Genomic DNA, 23,976 nt, shown 5'->3' on the forward strand with positions numbered 1-23,976 from the left:
TGCTGGCAAAGCCAGCCTTTATTGCCCGTCCCTAATTGCCCTTGAGAAGGTGGTGTTGAGCTGCCTTCTTGAACCGCTGCAGTCCGTGTGATGAAGGTTCTCCCACAGTGCTGTTAGGAAGGGAGTTCCAGGTTTTTGACCCAGCGACGATGAAGGAACGACGATATATTTCCAAGTCGGGATGATGTGTGACTTGGAGGGTGACGTGCAGGTGGTGTTGTTCCAATATGCCTGCTGCCCTTGTCCTTCTAGGTGGTAGAGGTCACGGGTTTGGGAGGTGCTGTTGAAGAAGCCTTGGCGAGTTGCTGCAGTGCATCCTCTGGATGGTACACACTGGAGCCACGGTGTGTGGTGGTGAAGGGAGTGAATGTTTAGGGTGGTGGATGGGGTGCTAATCAAGCGGGTTGCTTTGTCCTGGATGGTGTCGAGCTTCTTGAGTGTTGTTGGAGCTGCACTCATCCAGGCAAGTGGAGAGTATTCCATCACACTCTGGACCTGTGCCTCGTAGATGATGGAAAGGCTTTGGGGCATCAGGAGGTGAGTCACTCGCCGCAGAATACCCAGCCTCTGACCTGCCCTTGTAGCCACAGTATTAATGTGGCTGGTCCAGTTAAGTTTCTGGTCAATGATGACCCCCAGGATGTTGATGGTGGGGGATTCGGTGATGGTACTGCCGTTGAATATCAAGGGGAGATGGTCATTGCCTGGCACTTGTCTGGCGCGAATGTTACTTATCAGCCCAAGCCTGGATGTTGTCCAGGTCTTGCTGCATGCGGGCACGGACTGCTTGATTATCTGAGGGGTTGCGAATGGAACTGAACACTGTGCAGTCATCAGCGAACATCCCCATTTCTGACCTTATAATGGAGGGAAGGTCATTGATGAAGCAGCTGAAGATGGTTGGGCCTAGGACACTGCCCTGAGGAACTCCTGCAGCAGTATCCTGGGGCTGAGATGATTGGCCTCCACCAACCACTAGCATCTTCCTTTGTGTTAGGTATGACTCCAGCCACTGGAGAGTTTTCCTCCTGATTCCCATTGACTTCAATTTTACTAGGACTCCTTGGTGCCACACTCGGTCAAATGCTGCCTTGATGTCAAGGGCAGTCACTCTCACCTCATCTCTGGAATTCAGCTCTACTAGAATGATTCCAGGGATGAGGGACTTAAATTATGTTTATAGACTGTAGAAGCTGGGATTGTTCTCCTTGGAACAGAGAAGGTCGAGAGGAGATTTGATAGAGGTGTTCAAAATCATGAAGGGTCTAGACAGAGTGGATAAAGAGAAACTGTTCCCATTGGCAGAAGGGTCAAGAAGCAGAGGGCATAGATTTAAGGTGATTGGCAAAAGAACCAAAGGTGATATGAGGAAGAACCTTTTTACACAGCGAGTGGTGAGGATCTGGAATGCACTGCCCGATCATGGCCTTCAAAAGGGAACTGGATAAATACTTGAAACAAAAAAATGTGCAGGGCTATGGGGATAGGGCGGGATAGTGGGACTGGCTGGATTGCTGATGCGTAGAGCTGGCGCAGACTCGATGGCCGAATGGCCTCCTTCTGTGCTGTAACTTTCAATGATTCTAATGTGGGCTACTAGCACCGATGGACCAGTACCCCAGTAAGACTCACCAGGGTAGAATTTGAAAACGTTTCGCCCAGTTTTCGGGCGTTAAATGGACTTTCAACATCAGTGAACAGGTGCTAAGCATCACATGTATATGAATGTGTATACGTATTTGTATGTGTGCGTGCACACACTCAGACCTCTTACACTCGTGCTCCTGTTACTGTTGTGGAAATGAAAATTGCGATCACCACGTATGATGCCAACCAGTTTTGGAATTGCTATAGTTGAACCCATTAAATAAGTTGACCTGTCTCTTGCCCATGTGTTTACTGCGCTCTGTTATTTTATAGGGAGAGGAGAAGCAAGGGGCGGTGACGGAGGAGGACGGTTTGAAGGAGGGGACATCCGTCTGAAGAACCTACAGTTGCAGTAAACACTACTCGACCTTGCCAGATGCCTTACAGTTATAATAGTTCTTATGCCATTCCTAAACCGTGCGCTCAGTATTGTACCGTAGTTAATTATGAACCATTAGTGAGCCAGACAAAATTTTGAGAAGTTGCAGCCATCACTTTTTAAAAAAGCTTTTTTGATTTTTTTTTCTCATTTTAAAAGACACATTCCAACAGACGAGCCCTGACTGTGTCAGCGAGCTGAAGTCCAGATGTCCACCTTGTATATTAAACAAAATGACCTGAAAGTTCAGTTTACATGAAAAGGGAAGTGAATGTACTGTGTGGGGAACGTACATTGAATTGTGCAATTATTTTTTTCTTCTTCTCCAAGAAAAAATGAACAAGCGAGAGAAAAGGAGCAAGTGAACGTTAGGTCTTTCTGTGATTTTTGTCCAGCTGTGAAGCAAACCTCAGCCAGTGACCTGATCAGGTTGTCAACAGAACGAGTTTTCACGACATTCTTTCTTTCCTTTTGTTTTTCCGAAGTTGTCCGTAAAACAAATAAAACATTGTAGCCGCTTGTTCAGTGCCCGTGTTCTTTTCATTGGGAATATCAAGGCATGAATTGGATGCCTGTACTTAATTCAAACCTGTGAGGTAGTGGTTCATTCAAGTGGCTGCTCTGTGTGTGTGTGTGTGTGTGAATGCTGTCAAGGCTATTTGGCTGTGGGATGGAGGTGTGAGCTGGATGCAGCCGTGACTTGATGTCTGTACATGTGCACTTTGCAGCACAGGTCGGTAAATGGGAAGAAGTGGGAACCCCGGCTTATTTCCGTCAGTGACAGCAATTGTCGTGACCTTACTGTCACCTTGGCTAATTTAGCACAGACTAGTGATGGAACCTGGGACCTTTTTGACCTGTATAGCCCAGTTCTATGTCACAAAGTCTATTTATCCATTGATCTATATGGGGAAACTTGTTCAATTTTAAAACACTTAAGAACTAAAATCAGCAGCAATTGGATCTATAGAAATTATGCTTTTATACAGTTCCAAGCTGATCTTCACTTTAAGCACTGATTCTTTCAGAAACTCCCTTATCAGGGCACCGTAGTTAGTCTAGTGAGCAAAGGCGCTGCATACTATCACACGAAGCTATACAAGCTAGTATGACCCAGGTTTAATATGCCGTTTGGGCTGAGTTAGCTGATCTCGACAACAACTACTTGCATTTATAAAGTGCCTTTTAGCATAGTAAAATGTCCCAAGGTGCTTCACAAGAGCATTCAGATAAAATTTGACACTAAGCCACCTAAGGAAATATTAGGCCAGGTGACCAAAAGCTTGCTCAAACAGGTAGGTTTTTAAGCAGTGTCTTATAGGAGGTGGAGAGGTTTAGGGAGGGAATTCCAGAGCTTAGGGCCTTGGCAGCTGAAGGCACGGCCACCAATGGTGGAGTGATGAAAATTGGGGATGCGTAAGAGGCCAGAATTGGAGGAGTGCAGAGTTCTCGACTGTTGTAGGACTGGAGGAGGTTACAGAAATCGCAGGGAAGAAAGCAATTAGCTGCAGTGATAGGCCTCAATTCCCCTGGTTGGGAGGAGGGTACATCAGCTGGTTTCCACTCCTGATCACTGTGCAATGCCTCCCACCCCCTTTGCTGGAAGCTGCCTGAGTATGGATATGGTGAGGACTGGATTGAGATCAGCAGCAAAGATGAATGGCCACTTAGTTGTTACTGGTGGGCTACTAGCACACACAAAGCTGTACCCCAGTTTGGTGGATTTCTAACACCTAGGGACCTGTACCCCAGTAAGCCTTACCAGGATAGAATTCTAGTTTCACCCAGTTTTCGGGTGCAAAATGGGCATTCAACATACCAATTTCGCGGTGGGACGTTCTGTGCCTGAATCAGCCAAGTGAACTGTAAAACAGATTCAATGCTCTTAAATCCATGCAGGTGAGTGGCCCTTTAAAAGGTGCTTCCAAATGACGTTTCCGGCCTGTACTGCCGGCCGCGTCCAGCAGAGGGCAATATATTTCCAATCACAATGATGTGTGACTTGGTAAGAGCCTTGGAGGTGATGATGTTCCCAGAACATTGCTATTCTTGCCCTTCCAAGTGGTAGAGGTGGCAGGTAAGGTGCTATCAAAGTAGGCTTGACAAGTGGTTGCAATGCATCCTGGAAATCTTATATACTACAGCTACAATACACCGGTGACGGAAGGGGTGGATATCGAATGCAGGGACGGGGCACTGTTAAGGCAAAATATTCTGTCCTGGATGTTATCGACCTTCTTGAGTGTTGACTCCTAATAAACCTTGTAGACGACGGAGAGCCTCTGCCCTGCATTTATAGCTACGGTGTCGATATGGCTGAACCAGTTGTTTCTCGTCAACGGTGACCTCTTCCCCCCCCTACCCCAGTGACGTGGATCACAGGGGATGCAGCGATGGTGATGCTATTGAAGGTCGTGGGACAATGACTGGGGTTTCTCTTGTTTGAGATGGTCATTACCTGACACTTGTCTTCCTAAGTCTGGATGTTATCCAGGTCCTGCTATAGGCTGGTTCATCAGAGGAATTATGAATGGAGCTGAACACTGGAATCAGCCAGCAGCCACCTGAACTTATGATGGAGGAAAGATCATTGCTGAAGCAGCTAAAAGTAGCTGGGCTGAGGACGTTTCCCTGTAGAACTCCTACAGCGATGTCCTGGGGCTATGCTGACCGGCCTCCACCAACCACCTTCCTTTGCGTTAGGTATAACTTGAGCCACTGGAGGGATTTCCCTTTGATCTCCACCAACCTCAGTTTGCGCCATAATCAGTCAAATGCTACCTTGCTGTCAAGGGCAGCTCCTCTCACCTCTGGCATTCAGCTCTATGTCTGAATCAAGTTGTGACGAGTGTGAGCAATGGTTCTGGTGGAACCTGAACTTAAGAAATCAATGGAGTCAAGAGTCTGAGGCCAGTCATCACAGCCCCAGGAGATCAAGGTAAAGAGCTTTGTTGGTTGTGGGACCCTTTAGCTGTCTCTAGTCTGCTGCTTTTAATGCAGGTAGCCCGGTGTAGTAACTTAACTAGGTTCTGTACCTCATTCTAAAAGATGCGCCTGGTGCTGCTGCTGGCCTGCCCTTTGAAAATCTACATTGAAGCAGGGTTAGTCCCCTGCGTTATAGATTTGAGACAAAAATCATTGGCATTTGTAAACTTAAGTATAATTTCAAATGTAGTAATAATTTGGAGGATAGTAACAGACTTGTGACTGGAGCAACATATGCCAGATGAAATTTAACACATTAAAGTGATAATGGTGGTAGGAAGAAAGGAGAGACAATATAAACTAAACGGTACAATTTTAAAAGGGGGTACAGATACATAAATCTTTGAAGGTGGCAGGATAAGTTGAGAAGGCTGTTTAAAAAAAAGCATATGGAATCCTGGGCTTTATTAATAAAAGCAAGGAAGTTATGTTAAACCTTTATAACACTTGTTAGGCCTCAGCTAGAGTATGGTGTTCAATTCTGGGCCCCACACTTTAGGAAGGATGTCAAGGCCTTAGACAGTACAGAAGAGATTTACAAGAATGGTGCCAGGGATAACTTTAGTTTGTGAAGAGGCTGGAAAAGCTGGGGTTATTCTCCTTAGAGCAGAGGTTAAAGAGAGATTTGATAAAACTGTTTGTGATTTTGAACAGTGTAAACAAGGAGAAACTGTTTCCTGTGGCAGATGGGTCAGTAACCATAGTACACAGATTTAAGGTAATTGGCAAAAGAGCCAGAGGCAACAAGGAAACTTGTTTTTAAAAAAGTAAACACAGCAAGTTGTTATGATCTGGAATGCACTGCCTGAAAGGGTGGTCATGATGTGGAGATGCCAGTGATGGACTGGGGTTGACAATTGTAAACAATTTTACAACACCAAGTTATAGTCCAACAATTTTATTTTTAATCCCACAAGCTTTCGGGGGCTTCCCCCTTCCTCAGGCGGTGTGGAAATGACATTTTCGAATCCTTCGCATTTTAAGATCACAAAACAATGCCTGATGATTACTGCCCGTTGCCAAGGCAATCACAGTGAGCAGACAGAAAGGTGTCACCTAAAAAGGCCACCGAATATACAAACCCCCAAAAAAGAGATAAGGAAGACAGTCAATGACCCGTTATATTAAAAACAGATAACATTTGTTCGCTGGTGGGGTTACGTGTAGTGTGACATGAACCCAAGATCCCGGTTGAGGCCGTCCTCATGGGTGCGGAACTTGGCTATCAATTTCTGCTCAACGATTTTGCGTTACACGACCATCACACGAGAGGACACCACCCACCAGGTGCACGGTTCATACTCCTGTGACTCGGCCAACGTTGTCTACCTCATACGTTGCAGGAAAGGATGCCCCAGAGCATGGTACATTGGCGAGACCATGCAGACGCTGCGACAACGGATGAACGGACACCGCGCAACAATTGCCAAACAGGAGGGTTCTCTCCCTGTTGGGGAACACTTCAGCAGTCATGGACATTCAGCCACCGACCTTCGGGTAAGCATACTCCAAGGCGGCCTTCGAGACACACGACAACGCAAAATCGTCGAGCAGAAATTGATAGCCAAGTTCCGCACCCATGAGGACGGCCTCAACCGGGATCTTGGGTTCATGTCACACTACACGTAACCCCACCAGCGAACAAATGTTATCTGTTTTTAATATAACGGGTCATTGACTGTCTTCCTTCTCTCTCTCTCTTTTTTTGGGGGCTTGTATATTCGGTGGCCTTTTTAGGTGACACCTTTCTGTCTGCTCACTGCGATTGCCTTGGCAACGGGCAGTAATCATCAGGCATTGTTCTGTATCTTAAAATGCGAAGGATTTGAAAATGTCATTTCCACACCGCCTGAGGAAGGGGGAAGCCCCCGAAAGCTTGTGGGATTAAAAATAAAATTGTTGGACTATAACTTGGTGTTGTAAAATTGTTTACAATTGAAAGGGTGGTGGAAGAAGATTCAACAACAACTTTCAAAAGGGAATTAATTAAATACTTGAAGGGAAAAAAAATGTATAGGGCTATGGGGAAAGAGCAGGGGAGTGGGACTAATTGGATAGTGCTGTCAAAGAGCCAGCAGAGGCAGGTTGGGTCAAATAGCTTCCTGTGCTGTACCTACCATGATGCTATGATTGTGATGGCATACAGTTCTGCTGCTACCATGACCCTCAGCACCTACATTAATATGTTCTGTTACATGACAGCTCTTAATGTTTGTAAACCACACCAGTAAAATTAACAAAATGTAGTGGAATTTTATTGAGGATCAACCTTACATTTATGCAATGGTATAGATCAATATAAGCCCCCTCAAATGCTCAGTTGGTAAAACTCAGTATCCAGTAAGTTACAAGATAGACAGATTGATAGCCAGTATGATTTGGCTGAATTCAGGCAAGGGGGCAGTTAGGACACTATAATTGGCTTCAGTACTCTAATTTTTAAATCGGCAAAAAAAATGTTTTGTCCCTGGTTTCTATCTATTTGTCCCCACTGGGAGAGATCAGTCTCAGTCTCTTCTGATACTTCCAATGATAGAACAGCCTGCTGACATTATCTAGTCTCCCATATGAAGAATGAGCTTTTGGGCAAGGTATTGGACATGTGACTTCAAAGGCTGATTACATTGTGTATAAAAAACCTCAATATGTTGAAGCTTTTAATCTAACCACTGTATGGTCATGTTTTATATTTTAAAAGCTCAAGTTACCTTTTGAACCAAAATTCATGAAATTTAGGTGTGATATATGGAGGCAATCACATGCCATTTAATATCAAGTACACAACAGGATCATTAGCTTGTAAATTGCACTCGAGTGTGGCAAATACTTTAAGCAGGCTATTTTGCCCAATCTAGTGACACTGGGCATTTTTCACCCATTGTCTATGAATCTATAATTTTGGTGGTGTTCTCCCTTCCTCTGAAGATGAAGACTCGTGCTAGGACAGGAGTCTGTGGGCAACAGCAGCCTGGAAGTTCAAACTATAATTCATTACTTGGGAACCTGTAGAGTGTCAGCAGGCTATTTAACTTATGGAGTGGGGTAAATCACAGTCACACCCAGTATGGTCAGCAACACTCTTGCACACGTGCCAGAGTTCCTGAATAACAATCAGCAGTAAGAACATGACAGATTTTCCCCCTCCTTGGCCATGACTTGAAGCCAATCATAGTTCCCCAACTATCCATCCTGGCTGAGGTCAGCTAATGGTAGAGTGGAGATACATTAACATTTTAACCCATCATATTGTCACTTCCTTTAGAAAAAAAGTCTTCCAGTTTCTCAAATTACTGCCTTCCATTCAAAACATTACATTTTATAGGAAATTTCATGATTGCAAGACATTAAGGCCTGTATTTCCCTCTGCTACCCCCACCTGAGTGGCAGGAAAATGGGAGTGGCAGGGCCTACCGCAATCTCCCTTCTCTGGCTGGGAAGCCATGGCAACCCCCCCCCCCGCCCCCCACACACAGCATGTAGATCATAGTGGGGCATGGGCCTGGCAATACAGATTCCCTGCCTTCTGCTGAGCAGAGGCACAGCCAAGAGGAGTGGTGGCAGCAGTAGAAGGCCCCAGTGTCTACTGTGTGGATTTGGGGGGAAAAAAAATGAATGAAAAGGAGGCTACAGTGGGCACTTCTCCCTCCCATTAGGTAAAGTTCCCATACAGCTGTTCGGCCTTAGCTCAGTCAGAGACCCAACAGTAAAATGTACCTCGGATCTCTGGGGCCCCTTTAACCTGGCTTCTGATTCTTTGTCCTGCCGTAGCAGTCCCGGAATGTTCCGTGGTTGCAGCGGCAGGCCCTGCGGTGACGGGTGGAAGTCCCCAACCCTACTTTGCTGGACAGAAAAAGGTGAATCCAGGCCTAAGTCTTCCAATTTATACTTATGGCCTGGAACGAAAGGGACTGAAGATTTCAGAACAATCAGACCTGACGATCCACAGCTCCAATACATGTTTACAAATCAAGTAGACATTTCCATGTTTGTGTGCAGGGTTTATTCCATGGGTACATCAACAACATTGTATTTATGTACTCTGAGCGCTGTGTGGCAATAGAAAGCCAAGGGATCCTCCATTAGTCATGGCCTGGTGGAGTCCTCATCACAACACTTAAAAGCCCTTTACTGCAAACTGATTAATTAAAACTGAAATTTGGCAAAATAAAGTAGGGTTTGTTGTTGCAAGTTCATTAACCAATTGCAATAGTAAAATACCCTTGTAATGTCAAATGTTATTAGCAGTCCTTAATTAAAAAAGGTGGAACTAGGATTGTACAGTCAGGATGGAGCAAGATAAAGCAGTGTCACTAGCTAGTAAGAATAAACTCTCCATTGTGCCAGCACTGCATGTAAATGTAATGCAACAACCACTCTCAGTAACAAGTAGAGTCTTAAGAACAGTCTTTAAATTCACAATGGCTCAAGAATCAGAGATAAGGCACTAAACTCTCAAAATTGACAAGTACTTTCTAAAGACTGGAAGTCATCAATACCATGAGGTGTTTAAGGAAACAAAAGTTCTAATCTAAAAAGTACATAATGGATACTATCTAAAATCATTGGGTAAAGAATTTCATTTTTACACATTATAAAGTGATAGCTGGTCTTACAGGAGGAACCATTTGGAATAGGAGAAAAGGCTGAAAATAGATTGAAGCACCCTCAGAATACATTAAAGTACATAATCAGGACACAGTTCACAACTGAAACAAGGAAGCTTTCAGATATGTGGCACTCTACTGCATCATACGTTCACCCCTTCTACTTTTAAGATATCATTTCCCAGCTTGTCAGCAATGACACTGCGATCTAGGTCATCCAAAGAATTGAACTCAAATGCAGCCTTGAAACCTGAAAAAAAATACAAGGGTTTACAATAGTGAAGTGTCATAAATCTCAGTTACTGGGAACAAAGTACAAATCACAACAAAGCATCTGCAGCTTCAGGGAATTCCCATCACTTGTGCATTTGAAAGCAAAAAAGAATGAACATCTGCAGGGTGTGGGGGAAGATCAGAGGATATCATATTCATGAGTTACACTAGATGCCAAGAAATATTTATTTTTGTAGAATTGTTGCTCTCTGGACCATACTACTGTAACATTTCAGAATGGATTTACTCCTAGTCCTTTTAAAAAAAAAGGAACATTATTTCCTGAAAGGAGGGCATTTCCAGTTCTAGACTGGAAATTGCTAGTTGTTGCAACTTGAGGATTTCCAAGATCTGCAGTCTCCTGGAGCTTCACTTGATTTCCTCTCCAACTCCCTAAGGTATGAGATTCTGAATTTGCTAGAATTTTTATTGCTCTGCTCTAAGCCTCACCCAGGAGATTGCATGGTTGATGGGATAGATCAGTGGTGTGCGAGCTTGTGCTACATCCGGATGAGATGGGCCTGAAGATCTTCTCACCCTTCATTTTGTATTCGATTAAAATGGATGGTGGAAGACTGGAGTCCATGTTAAAGCTCCCAGTTTACGCTGCTGAAACCAATCTCCTTTATCATAATAGCAGAATTAGAGCCACATTTTCATGGTTCCATGACACTGCCACCAGGACAAGGGAGCCAGTTTTAGCAATGTAAGCAGGTGGGGCCAACTATAGTATGATTTATTCTCCCCTTCCCCTCTCCCTCTCCTCCACTGTCAGATTTGCAGTTCCTGAATTCTCCCCCTCCCTCCCTCTCTGCCTTCAGTAGGCAGAATAAGGAGGCCACATACTGCTTGGATAATAAGTCTAAATGGGATAGAGGAGCAAAGGGACCTAGGGGCAGATACACAAAATCAAAGTAGCAACACAGGTTAATAAGGCCATAAAAAAGGCAAACCAAGCACTGGGGCTTGTTTCTAAAGGGATAGAATTGAAAAGTAAAGTTAAAACTGTATAGAACCTTGGTTAGACCAGTGTACTGTGAACAGTTCTGTTCAATATTACAAAAAAAGGCATTGGAGAAGGTGCAAAAAAAATTCACAAGGATGATACCAAAACTGAGGATATACTTATCAGAAAAGGCCAAATGATAGGGTAGACGTAGAGAAAATGTTTCCACTTGTGGGAGAGTCCAAAACTAGAGATCAAATATAAAATAGTCACTAATAAATCCAATAGGGAATGCAGGAGAAATTTAACCAAGGAATGGCAAGAATGTGGAACACACTACCACAAGGAGCAGTTGAGGTAAAGAGCATAGATGCATTTACAGGGAAGCACAGGGGAGAACAGATATGCTTACATTCCTGATAGGGTTACATGAAGTAGGGAGGAGGCTCATGTGGAGCCTAAATGCCAGCATAGACAAGTTGGGCCAAATGGCCTGTTTCTGTGCTGTAGTTTCAATGTAACTCTCACCCTGGGTGGAGGCCAAATTTGGCCACTGGAAGCCATCCCTCTGACTGAGGCCAAAATAGTTTTACCAGCACCCCTTCCCCCACTGAGGCCAAAGTAATCTACAGTCAACATCTCGCCCCACCCACCAAGAGACAAATGGCACCTCCTGCAATACAACCGATTAAAGTGCCCATCATTCACATGTTGGCTACATACACATTAGGAAGGACAAGAGAGGTAATTCCCCCCCTCCCACCCCACAGAGCAACTTCACATAGTACAAAAAAGTACTAACTATTTTATCTCATTGCTGTTACATTTGCTAGCAGTTCCCTACATTACAACAGTCACTTCAAAAAGTTCTTCGTCGGCTGTGAAGCACTTTGGGACATCCCGAAGCAATGAAAGGCCCGATTTTTAAAAATAATTTATATATAGTTTCAACAGAAGTAGATTGTGTACAAGATAACTAACCTTTAAGTTTGTTCTTTAGTGTTTTTTGTGTCATTGAATACTGCACCTTTTCTTTTGTTTCTGCTGCATCTGGACACCTAGAAGAGTCAAAAGATTACCTTGAGAAAATGTGACTTTTGCACATCTTCACCAGCTTCCACATCCTCAACCAGTGGGGACTGCAGGGAATAGAGGGTCTTGGAGACACTGAATATCATTTAGTTGGCAAAGTTCCTTTTGGTTTTGTTGCTTTACTTTAAATCGGACCATTTATTTGTTTATTACATTAGCGGATACCCTTAAAGGAGCACTTATAGTGCTGACTCCTGTCAGGTGACAATGGGGCAACTCAGTGCCACTTCTATTGGTCCAATTAAAATAGGCTCCACTCAATATTAAAGCCCATGTGATGCTAACACAGTCAATTCAACAGCTTTTAAATCACTGGCTCCTTGTCTTCATTCTACCCCTCCCCATCCACTAACTCTCCTCCTTCACCCTTTATGTTGTCTCCCCCACCCTGCCAAGGCCAAAATTGTCCACTAGGAAACCCCCCCCCACCCCACTGTCTGAGGCCAATAGTTTACTAGCAACAAGGGAAAAATAGGCTACAGACACACCCCCAGAGTAAATCCCCCTTGCTCCATCCACCTCCCCTCCCTTTGCTTATTCCCCATCCTTTTTCCTCCTCCTTGTCCTCACGAAAAGGGCCCTTAGTCTTGACTTTCCATTTGCAACTCCACTGAAGATTGATTAGCAACATCTTAAATTTTTTTTATGTTGTACTGGAGCAACTCAAGTATCACCATTCTGTGTGACACATTCACACCTGTTACAGCACATTGAGCCACTAGATGGAGCTTCATCTGTGATCCATTAATCTTACTGTCTGCTACATGTTCTACCCAGTTAATTTGGGCAACTTCAATTCTTATTCAATGATGAAGTTTGCCTTTTCCAGTCCAGCACCATTATCTTTGATTATTACCATATCCTATTTTTATATTTAACATGGCAACTGGGGGACCCAGAAAATTGGGCACCCGCAGCCAGTAAAGGGCCCTCGTTATTTTTTTGGGCCCTACAATGACCTCCAGAAATGCCTGACGTGCTGATTGAATGTTGGAGGCCATGCAACAGAAGATCTAGAAAAGGGGTGTGGGCGCTAGGAGGGGACCGCCCAGAAGGACGCAATCTTAATTTTGAGGCAGGCCTCCTCAAAAGCTGTGTTCAGGTGCTCCAGCTGTATTATGCTGGAAGGACCCCTAATCTGAATGGAATTTTGTGCCATAATGAGTCTAATTATGATGCCAGCACTGGGTAGGAGCACCACAGGTGTTTTGAGAGTGCAATTATAGGCACCCTATGTGAATAGGGCACTCAGTAGGCCTCAGGCTTCAACTGCCGAGGCAGATAAGTGATCAAGGCACCAGAGCTTTATTGGTCCCTAGATCCAAGGCACCAACTCAAATCAAAACCAGATTAGTTAAAAGCAGAAAGTCCTACAGTTACATGGGCAGGACATGCCAAGCAGCACTAATTGTGGTAATGAATCAATGTGCTACTCCATTGTGGGTGTGTTGCCTGTAATTCATTAGCTTTCATATCAATTGTCTAAGATTTATTTTTACATTCTACTAGACAAAACACAGAACTCTCACCCTTCAGAGTAGATGTAAGTGATATATAGTAGAATTTGGTTATAGTGATCAATTTGGCCAGGAGTCCAAATGATCACTATATCTGGGTGACCATTACAGCCATTGTCCCAATTGTACTGATGCTCAGTGCTGAGCAGTACTTTTGAGTAGCTGATTGATCAGCTGCACACCCTCTCCTTTAAGATCAATGCTTTAAAGATCAGTCTCTATTTAGTCTCAAATTAGCATGGTGAACAGCACACTATTCAGGCATTTAAAGTGCCAGCAAGCAGCACTTAATGGTATTAAACTACTAATTTGGAAACTATAAAACTGCACAATTCCTATTTATTCTCCAAGATGAAGTTGTAAGCCTTGTACTTTACTGATCAGCTGTTCAAACTTAGTCATCACTGTTCACGACCATGTTCATCTGTGCTTTGTTTGAAGGTTACTTACCTCTATTTTAGAGTGTTAGCAAAATGTGATTATCCCCTTTTACACAATGCGAAGAGCTGTTACTTTCAATTCTCAAATGGGAACTAAACATATTTTTACAAATTAAACATCTAGAGATACTTCAAAAGTTTGAAATCTGTAGAAGTGCAAATCATATTATATTAACTATTTCAATGGTTTCCAAACAGCAGCCCACAGAACCTATCTAGCCTGCAAAGTACTACTGTTTCTCCTCTAATGCAGTGTTGTCCAATATGTTAGCCACATGTGGTGAATTGGGAATCCAGATGTGGCAAATTGCATTTCTGATTAGTAAATAAAAAATTAGTAATAGACACCGCCCTTGGGCATATGATCTCAATACTCATTCACATGGTTTCTGCATATGAACTTTAACCTTTGTGTGTTTGTTGATTAAAATGGTAAAACAAAAAGCAGAGTGCGTTTTTTGATCGTTGAGTGCTTTACTGCCTTGGTTACTGAATGGTGGCAGATGTTTGTTCAGTAACTATACATGAAGTACATTTACCTGTATGAGTGTACAAGGTGTTTTCTACTAAAATGAGTGCAATTGGCTAAAATGATGTCACTGTGGCTAATCAGTGATTTCTATTGGACAACATTGCTCTGATGGGAAAGCCAAATGAGATTAAGGGACAGAAAATTTTGAAACAGCCTTGTTTGAATGATGGGAGGTGACCTGTTTATTGTTGCATACTGCTTTCATTCAGGATCCTTTCTTTGTGGGGAATGAAACTATTTCATCTGATACTGGCCTCTGGTTGGGGATTGGGGAACCTTGCTGGAGATGCAGTGGAGTACTGTTTTAGAGCAGGGGGCCAGAATTTGAGGCACACGGACACAGATTGGATCGGTCTGGGACTCAGCAGTTGATTTATGCAAGAGATTATCCTGTTGCTTTTCTACTTGTTTCAGGTCAACATTGGCATTCATCCAAAAGACTTGTGCAAGGTAACATACACTGAACATACCATTGTATTAACACCAGATCTTCCTTGGTGAGGGAATCCTTGGTTTCATAACTGACATCATAAATTATAAAACAGCAATGCTCAGGGTGTAGGTGGCTTAATAAACACAGATAGCCATCAGCCATTTGAGAGGTTTGCTGAACACTGTCAATCTCTTTATCCACTACTATATATGTATCATCATCACTAATGCAGAGGCGAAGAAATTTTCTCTTAGTGTAACCTGCCCTCGGCTTCCGTATCTTCATTGCCTCGTAGGCTTCAGTGACCGAGTCATGGATCTGGATACCACATTGCTGCAATAAAAAGTTATATGGCTATTAAAAAACAAACTCATGACTTCCTATTAGCCAATAGCTCAACTAAAAACAGGTAACAGTAAGTTCTTTTTAAAAAAAAAATCTGTGGGCCTCCATTTACTAGTATACAATTACTGCAGGTTGTGAGAAGCATCCTTGACGGTACAGAGGAAAGTAGATTGCTTGTTTGCTGAGTGTCCTGGTTCATTAACCTATGGAGGTTATGTTCACTACAGCTGGGAATTTCCTCAGAGCTGCTTCCACTCCACCATCACCAAAAGTGCGGCAGAAACCTCATTTATGAGTGGAAACAGGATTTCTGCCGCACTTCCAGGGAAATTCCCAGTCTATGTACACACCCACATTAGGGCACTAACGGAGCATGAAATTCAGCTCTCTGTACCGTAGGCCATGACGTGCTAATAATCTTTGGGATCCTACAGCAAGAGAATCAGGGTAAATTTCCTTACTTTTTTTGGTGTAGTTACAGTGAATGGCGTTGGAAATTCAGGTGGAAGCCATTTCCACCCAATTTACACTGTTAGAAGCTTCCGCAGAGTTCATTTGCACTCCTGGAGCCCTCGGCAATCCACTGCCGAGTCCACCACTGGCCCCATCTGTGGCAGCAACTCGTCGATTTAACTTAAATTAGGCCCAGCCACAAAAATGGCATGGGCCCCACGCTGATTCCTTCTGACAGGTGCACTGTATTCCCCACCCACTGCCCTTTTACAGTTTAATATGAAAATCAGCCCCTTGGGCTTTTAAGCCTGGAAAAAAAAAAGTCTATTGCATAAAGTTAAGGGACTGGAAGAGGCAAATCTGGAATATTGCCTGAAGTTAAATAGCAAAAATAGGACAGGAGACAAGATTCAAACTGGGAAAAGGTAAATTTAGGACATGTGTCAATACTTCTTTACACACAGAGTAATCAACATAGGGATTAGATTTCCAGGAACCAGAGACAAAACTCCTGGAATCTTTTAAGAAACAATTGGATGCTGAAATGAGAGCCTTCTGGATGGGTGAACTACAATGGTCTGAGTGGTCTTCGTCCATAACTATCTCATGATCTGGTCATTGTTAGAATACGTTCAGCAATTGTTCAATCCACTGTGCTCCTACACTCAAAGCTTGCACAAGAAAAATCAAATTTCCTTCAGCCTTTGATGTATGGCAAATAGCCAGCAGCTTCAAGTAGAGGGCATTTAAAAGTGTGCAAGTTAAATCTTTTGGAATGAAGAGGCTGTATTAGGCAATTATTTGTTGGGGGGGGGGTACAGTAGTGTAGTGATTATGTTACTGGACTAGTAATTCAGAGAATGTGAATTCAAATCCCACCATGATAGTTTGAGAATTTGAATTAAGTAATAAAAATGGTATGGTTAAAGCAGCCATGAATTGTTGTAAAAACCCAACTGGCTCATTAATGTCCTTTAGGGAAGGAAACCTGCCGTCTTTAACTGGTCAGCCTATATATTATGACTCCAGTTGACTCGAAGGTGGTTGATTTTTAAGTGCCCTCTAAGTGGTGTAGCATGTCACTCAGATGTATCAAACCACTACAAGGCAGTGGTTCAAGGAACATGCCCATTCCTGCAAAGTTCAGAGATAGGCGTGAGGTACTCAGTGTTGCTCTACGTGGCCAGGGTCTGGCCCATTCCCCACCGCTCTGCCACCAGTCACCCAAGCTATCTGCCACTTTGTCTGGGGGGCCAATGTAGAACATTTCCACAGGGACACCGTGTATAAGCCCCCAGACAAAGTTGGGGGGGGGGTGCAGTGTCCCCAATGCCGCTCTGATCCTGATGGCTACTTGTGTGTGGCTGCTTCAGGATGTGTGTAGAGCCCCAGTATGCAAACACCAAGCGTCACTACATGCCGAGTTTCTACCTGTTCAACACACTGAAGACAGGGACTGGCCAAGCAGATGCAGGACATCCCCGTCCAGCTGGACCGTTTCCTCCCCTCCCAGTCCAAGGTGGAGAAGTTCCTGAGGAGGATCCCCTTCTACCACAAGGCCGTCAGACAGTGGTCAGCACGGAACATTCTGGGGGTCCTGCAGGGAAAGGAGGGTGGATCCAATCGGGCAGTTCCCCAACTAGTCAATGCCATTTGGCAGAACGTCTCATCGCCAGAATTGACCAACATGCACCAGGATGGTGGAGAGAAGGGCCCTCCCATTGCAATCCTTCCAACACGCACCGAATCTCAGCACCCTTGAGGCTGTGGCATGGACAAGACTGTTGTCCGCCTCCTGACGGACTGCCCCTTTGCACAGAAGGTGTGGAGGGAGATGGGCTGGCATCTGTCCTGGTTTAACCCCAACAGCTCAGTAACACAGGATTCTGTTCGAAGGGCTGTTCCCTGGGACGCACACCTAGACAAATATCAACTGTGGCCGAAAGACCCTCAACTCTGAAGGAGACCCTTTGGTCTGTCTGAAGCCTGCTGGTCTTCCAGCTGAAGGAGCTGTCCATGACAGCGTGTTGCCGACTGGCACACTCCAAGGTCCAGGTGTATGTGCTGTGGGACGCACTGAAGCGAGGCGTGGCCTACACAAAGGTTTTATGGGGAAAGGCCACCCCACTTTGTTTTGTACAAAATGTATGAGATGATATGTACTGTGTTTTGAATTGTAATAATGGAATCTGTATTGTGTTGGTTTGAACTACATTGCTTGAAATGGTGTCCTTTTACATAGGTATCTTTAAATTTTATGAAAAAGTATATTTTGAAATAGGTCCACCACAACTTTCTCAGGGTAACTAGGGATGAGGAATAAATGCCAGACTTGCCAGTGACACCCACATCCCAAGAATTAATTTTTTTTAAAAACAGCTAAATCTTTAGCCAGTTCTAGAACATGCAGAATTAAATATTAAGAGTTCACTGCAGTATACAAAGGTCCAATGATCAGCACAAACTGCTACTGAGAATCAGTCACTTATGAAAAAAAGTGTCAGTAGCCAATTTAAAATGCATAAAATCACTAAACATATGTACAATCCATATAAGCCACAGCTAGTACATTTTCAAGTATGGTGCAGCTTCATTTGCTAGAGGAACAGATGTGGCTTCTTAAGGGCAATGACAGTCTAACTCAGGAGACGACTGAACGCACTAAAGCTGTAGGGGCAAGAACTCCTCCAGGAGGCAGTTCGAATTTGCATCAAATGCCATGTTACACCAGTCTAAGTCTCATGCCTAATTTGGTTTTAAACAGCTCAGATGCGTTGAATGCTTCTGCTAAGAAGTGAACAAGCTGCTACAAGAGCAATCTGTTGTGGCTTCAGGGCAACCTGCAATTTAGTGGATCCAAGCAATTTTCACCCCCCCCCCCCCCTCCATTTAAAGCAACTTGCTTCAACTCCACTGAGGACTCATGTTATTACAGGTTTTCTTAGCTACTTTGGAGCTGAAAAAAAAAGATTTGTCCTTAAATCGATCCTGGCATTAAAATATTTCAAAAGATACATTGAACTTGAATTTGGCAATAATCCAATCAGCCACAAGTCCAAACACAAATTGTACAAAAGAACAGAAAATGCTGGAGAAGCTCAGCAAGTCAGGCAGCATCTGTGGAGAAAGAAACAGAGTTAATGTTTCAGGTCAAAGATCTTTCAGACCCAAAATGTTAACTTTCTTTTTCCACAGATGCTGCCTGACTTGCTGAGCTTCTCCAGCATTTTCTGGGTTTTTTTCACATTTCCAGCATCTGCAGTATTTTGCTTTTGACAAGAATGTACAGGACCTGAAACAATCAATCAGTTTATCTGGCTGGACAAAGAACATCAAAATGAATGGGGGACATTGATGTCTACAGTCAAGTTTTACCTGGCACCAACGCTAATGAATGTGACAACACCTACAGTAAAATAGGGATTAACGCTTCTGGCAGTACTTAGATAGTTGACACATTTATGGCATCTGTACAGTCTGTTCACTTAGCATGGTTAGACAGACAAGTACATTACAAAATCTAGGCAGCAATTTCAACATCTGCTTCAACAGCAAATTCATGAAACTACTTATATTTTGCCCCTTCCTGATCTACTCATCATGATCTACTATAGTTAGAGCCCTTTGAATTTGTCTTGTTCGAGACCAAACTGAACAGAATTATCAAATTAGCCAGTGAAATACTAAAAACTGCTTGTTTGAGGGGAGGCAGTCTAGTATCAATTAAAATTGACAGCAGATAATAATTTGGGGGGGGGGGGCAAGACTTCAGACATTCCTTCTGAACTAATACCAGCCACCCTGTTTCTGTTCTATGAGACCCATGGAAGCCTTCAGCTAGCCTGGCCTTCTGAAACTCCTTCCAACTCGGTACTTCTCTTTCCACATTTGAAAGCATTCTCAAACCATACCTTTGGTCATATCTCCTAATTCGTGCAATACTGCTCACTGTCCTTCTCCCCTCTGCAGTGCTTTGGTGCTATATAAATGGAAGTTGGTCATTGGACTAACAACCCCTCAGTCTAAATGCAGTTTACTTCTGTATTGTCAAGTCAAATTCCAAAAAGAGATCCTTTCGGTGATTGGATGATAGATTAGCAGCTTCAGAATGACATGGCCATTTCGATCAGCTGAGTTCATCCAAGCAGGCTGAAAACAGAAAGCAGTCTAATACCAAACATCAATAATTAAGCAGAATGGATGGAAAGATCAGATTACTTCAGCTTTCAAAATCTTTGATGGTTTTATTTTGTGCCCAAGGCAAGTTAAATAGGTGCTGGGAACTTCTTACATTTGCCACCAGAGCAAGATGCAGAATAAAGCTCCCTCTACTCATCCCCACTGAGTCTCAACTTCAAAAGAATTTCACCTATTATTCTAGAGTGAAGTATTCACTATTTCTCATACTTTTTATGCTTTGGGCCCACAATGATCAGCCTCCATCTTATCTCAGTTGGTACCCCTACAGCCTTCTATCTCCTGCGTCTGGACTAAATTTGGATGTCTCTTCCAAACATGAAAGGGCAACATCCGAATGCACCATACCAACCAGAATTAATCATCATTTTCTCTTCTGTTTTCCAGTACCATGGAGGGAATCAGTGAGGGGGGGGGGTAGAAAGGGGAAGGGGAGGGAGAAGATCAAGAACAAAAAGGGGTCAACATGCCTTCAAGAAGGAAAAACACACCTAGACTGGCTCAAGATGGTACATGCACAAATCAGAACTAGTCATGCTATTTTCCCATACATGAACTCACACCCTACTGTTCTGCTGTGCAGTTGGTATTGCACCAAGTTAATGAAGGATACACAGTAGCATAATATTAGTTCCTGTTTGTTTCCTGCACATGTGGAATAAAGCTTGGTATTTTGAAACAAACTTTGCATTGCCATAATGCCTACCACATAGTTGCTCTTAATGGGTCACTAGGTTTGGTCAGTTGTTTTTTAGGAATCTCTGAACTTTAAAAATGTGCTACACCAATTAACTCAACATTTAAGTCACCTGATTCAGGTATAAATACAATTTACTTAAGTAGTTTGATTTTTAATACCCAGCACATAATACTGTGAAGCTGTTCAGATTTAACCCATCTTTGAATGGCAAAATAACACTAAATGTGTTCTGCAGAACTAAATGATGAAATATGGGGTGATGAATAGTTTGTGTAAGTACATGTAGTTTATAAAAATCCTGTTCCAGGTTTTCTGGCAAACTATGCATACTAGCCTGTCATTTCAGGATCTATTGAAATTCAGCACCTTCACTAAAATCGAGATAATCTAGAGTCCATTTATAGCCAGGCTTGTCTATCAGCTAATGCCATTCATTGTCAACAGGGCAATTTACAGAAGATTCCATGCAATAATGGAGATACAATATCACTGAATTATTGTAAAGTTAGCTGCAAATTGTGAAATGCAGCCACTGGAAGCATGATTTAAAAAAATTATCTGCAGCATGAACTTGAACTAACAAGTGCAAATTTGTTGCACTGTATGCAAGATCTGACTTGTCACCTGCAAACAAAGCATCAGGACTGGACGATTTATAAATACAGCAATCAGAATGTATTCACAAATTGTGAACCAAATTATTCATTGCAAAAAACTGTCACTGAATGCAGTTGAACCTTCCTACAACATTAACTTGCTACATGTGGTGTTTCAATCCAAGTATCTAGCATTATTTGAGTATTCCTCTGGATATAAGTTGTAAGCACCTTGGGACATTTTACTACATTAAAAAAGCACTATGTAAATGCAAGGTGATGTAAAAGCCCAGGAGCTATTCCACACCCTTTCAGAACAAATTGCAAACTGCATGCATTAGCCAAAACATCATAAGTGTCACACTAGGTGTGATCTTTTCAGATTGAGCAGTACAGGACTAAATCAGGGGTCAGTGTAAAGCAAGTGTTACACTGCAATGCAAACCAGCATACTTGAGGCCTTGGGCATATTCAATGGCTGCCAATATTTATCTCACCACAAGCTTCACACATTCAGTATGCACTGGCTCATTAGACCCCACCCAGTAGGAAAATAGGAATTCAAAGTGTGTTGCCAAAACTTTTCAACCTCCGCAGAAGAGATCTGATAGCTAGCTGTAGGACGCCACTGCATAAGAACTGACTCATCTATCACACCAGTTGGACAGGTAAATCAACTCTTCGCTGCCAATGCACAACTTCTTTTCAGAGAAGAGATAGGGGGAGGGGGGGGGGGGGGGGAGGAGGCTAGATGCACAGAAAGAGACTTGCAGCATATATCAATCGCAAAAAAGGTCCCAAAGTATTTCATGTACAATTAATTACTTTGAAGAGGAATCATTGTTACTATGTAGCAGCTATTTTGCAACAAAGCAGAAGTCAAACAAAACAACAAATGAGACGAGTGGCCAGTTAATCCCCGTGTTTGAGGCAGGAATCTCACAACTCCAAGTTATGAAATCAAAACAACCTAAAGCCCATCAATCCAATTTGTACAGAAATCTAACTTTTTTGTGCCAACTCCCCCCATCCACCCGCCACGGAGCCATTTCACAATTAGGTTCAACTGTTGCAAAGATCTTGGATCTCGACGCAGGTGGGAAAAAGAAGTCCTTCCATTAAAAAGTTACAGTACAAAGCTTCAGATAGGGACGCGATGATACTGTCCAGGAGATTCATTACAACGGCTCTCACGGGGAAACAACTCCGGATCAGGAGGGAGGGGTGGAAAAGTTGGAAACTATGAGTTTGAATTGCAAAATAATATCATCTTGCTGAGTTAATGGAAGGAAAGTTGCTGCTGATTTAAAGTGAACACAGAGGAGAACCACTACAACCCACCCACCCTCACACAAACTGCGCCCTTCACATTCCTCGAGAAGGACCAGGAACAGGGCGGAATAAACGAGTTTTCGTTCAGTATTAGAAATAAAACGGAGCTAAAAACAAAAAGGACGGATTTTCGATTTGAATAAAAAATAAAAAGCATCTTAAAACATTCGAAATAAACATTCTTTATAAATGCGGTGCTCGTTAAAACACCGATGATCCACCAAAAAAAAACACCACAGGATAAACCCTGAGCTATCGATAAAACTTGACATTTATGAAGAGACATCCCAGTCCTTGTTCGCCACTTACCATCTCGGAGCCGGTGTATGATCACTCACACCTGGACTGCACTAACTCGCTGCTCCGATCCTCACACTCCGAATGGTAGCTTGACTCAAGTTCTCCAGCCTCTTGTTCCCTCAACCTTCACTCACTCCCCAATTGGTTTTTTTTTCACGCCCATTTCCGGGGTCGGCTCTCAAACTCTTATCCAGTTTTTAAAAAAAGATGAAAATCATTAATAAATGTCACATGTGAATTTTATCATCGAACGCCTTCCAAACTTATCAAAGGTTTTATTTATTCTTGGTTTGAAGTGATAACTCTTTCTGGTATTGATGGACAAGGTGACGGGGAGTCAATGACGTCCGGTCCCATATATGGACTGGAGCTATTGTGAGCCCGCCCCACAAACTCGCTAATGTGGAGGTTAGGGCTCTGTTTGGGAAGAGAATGTGGCCCACCTATCACTGCAACTGAAGTAGGATTAGAGAGGGGAAAAAATAGTTCAATGTTGTTGAGTAAGAAATTAACACAAAAATTGTGCTGCTTCAACATGAACAAATTGGAGAGCAAGGAGGCGTTTAGTTTTCCAGAATGAAAATTGTTAACCCGCCCATCTTTGGGTTCCTCCAACTCTGGCCCCTGGCGCATCCCCCACTCCCTTCGCCCCATCATTGGCGGCCATGCCTTCAGCCGTCTAGACCCTATGCTCTGGGAATTCCCTCCCTAATCCTCACCTCCTTTAAGATGCTCCTTAAAACCTACCTCTTTTGACCAAGCTTTTAGTCACCTGTCCTAATATCTCCTTATTTGGCTGGGTGTCAATTTTTGTCTGGTGAAGCACCTTGGGATTCTTTTTTACCTAAAAGGTGCTAAATAAATGCAAATTGTTGCTTCATGGGAACTGAAAACTTTTTTGCTATCCCTGTGTTACTGGTAACAGCAATAATAGGATTTTAAAAAAAATCAATGTTCTGTTTACTAGTTACTAGCACAGTATGGGATCTATTTTGACTTTTGGGGGACCGACAGGAGGATTGCACTGATTGGCTGCCCGTTCCAGGCGGCGATAAGGACCACTGCGATTTTAAGATAATGTCCTCATTTAGATTTGGCAGGTGAGCTGCAGGATGCCAAACAGGCATCCTGTGCTGCTCGCCTGATTGAGGCATCACAGTCAGGCTGGGACAGCCACTAGCAAGGTAGGTTGCGGGGGGGGGGCC

At 43.3% G+C, this 23,976-nt stretch overlaps 2 protein-coding genes across 7 annotated transcripts in view; one reads left to right on the forward strand and one right to left on the reverse strand.

Annotated features, from left to right (window-relative positions):
- The window catches only part of LOC137324677 (ribosome-binding protein 1-like), a 112,929-nt gene extending 110,383 nt beyond the window's left edge, over window positions 1-2,546 (forward strand). For all 6 annotated transcript variants that reach the window (XM_067989262.1, XM_067989261.1, XM_067989260.1 and 3 more), the window contains one exon: window positions 1,921-2,546. In XM_067989262.1, coding sequence (XP_067845363.1) covers window positions 1,921-1,983 — 63 coding nt within the window. In that variant the 3' untranslated portion in view covers window positions 1,984-2,546. The remainder of the gene's footprint in view (window positions 1-1,920) is intronic.
- A 4,698-nt stretch (window positions 2,547-7,244) lies between these two features.
- LOC137324678 (cofilin-2-like) lies at window positions 7,245-22,938 on the reverse strand. Its single transcript, XM_067989263.1, has 4 exons — window positions 22,781-22,938; window positions 14,886-15,181; window positions 11,816-11,892; window positions 7,245-9,865 (listed from the first exon to the last, which is right to left on the reverse strand). Exons 1-4 carry the CDS (start codon window positions 22,781-22,783, stop codon window positions 9,759-9,761), a joined length of 483 nt encoding a protein of 160 aa, XP_067845364.1. The 5' UTR covers window positions 22,784-22,938; the 3' UTR covers window positions 7,245-9,758.
- Between the last annotated feature and the right edge of the window lie 1,038 nt (window positions 22,939-23,976).

The sequence above is a fragment of the Heptranchias perlo genome, chromosome 8 (genome assembly GCF_035084215.1).
Source record: "Heptranchias perlo isolate sHepPer1 chromosome 8, sHepPer1.hap1, whole genome shotgun sequence".
Lineage (NCBI taxonomy): Eukaryota > Metazoa > Chordata > Chondrichthyes > Hexanchiformes > Hexanchidae > Heptranchias > Heptranchias perlo.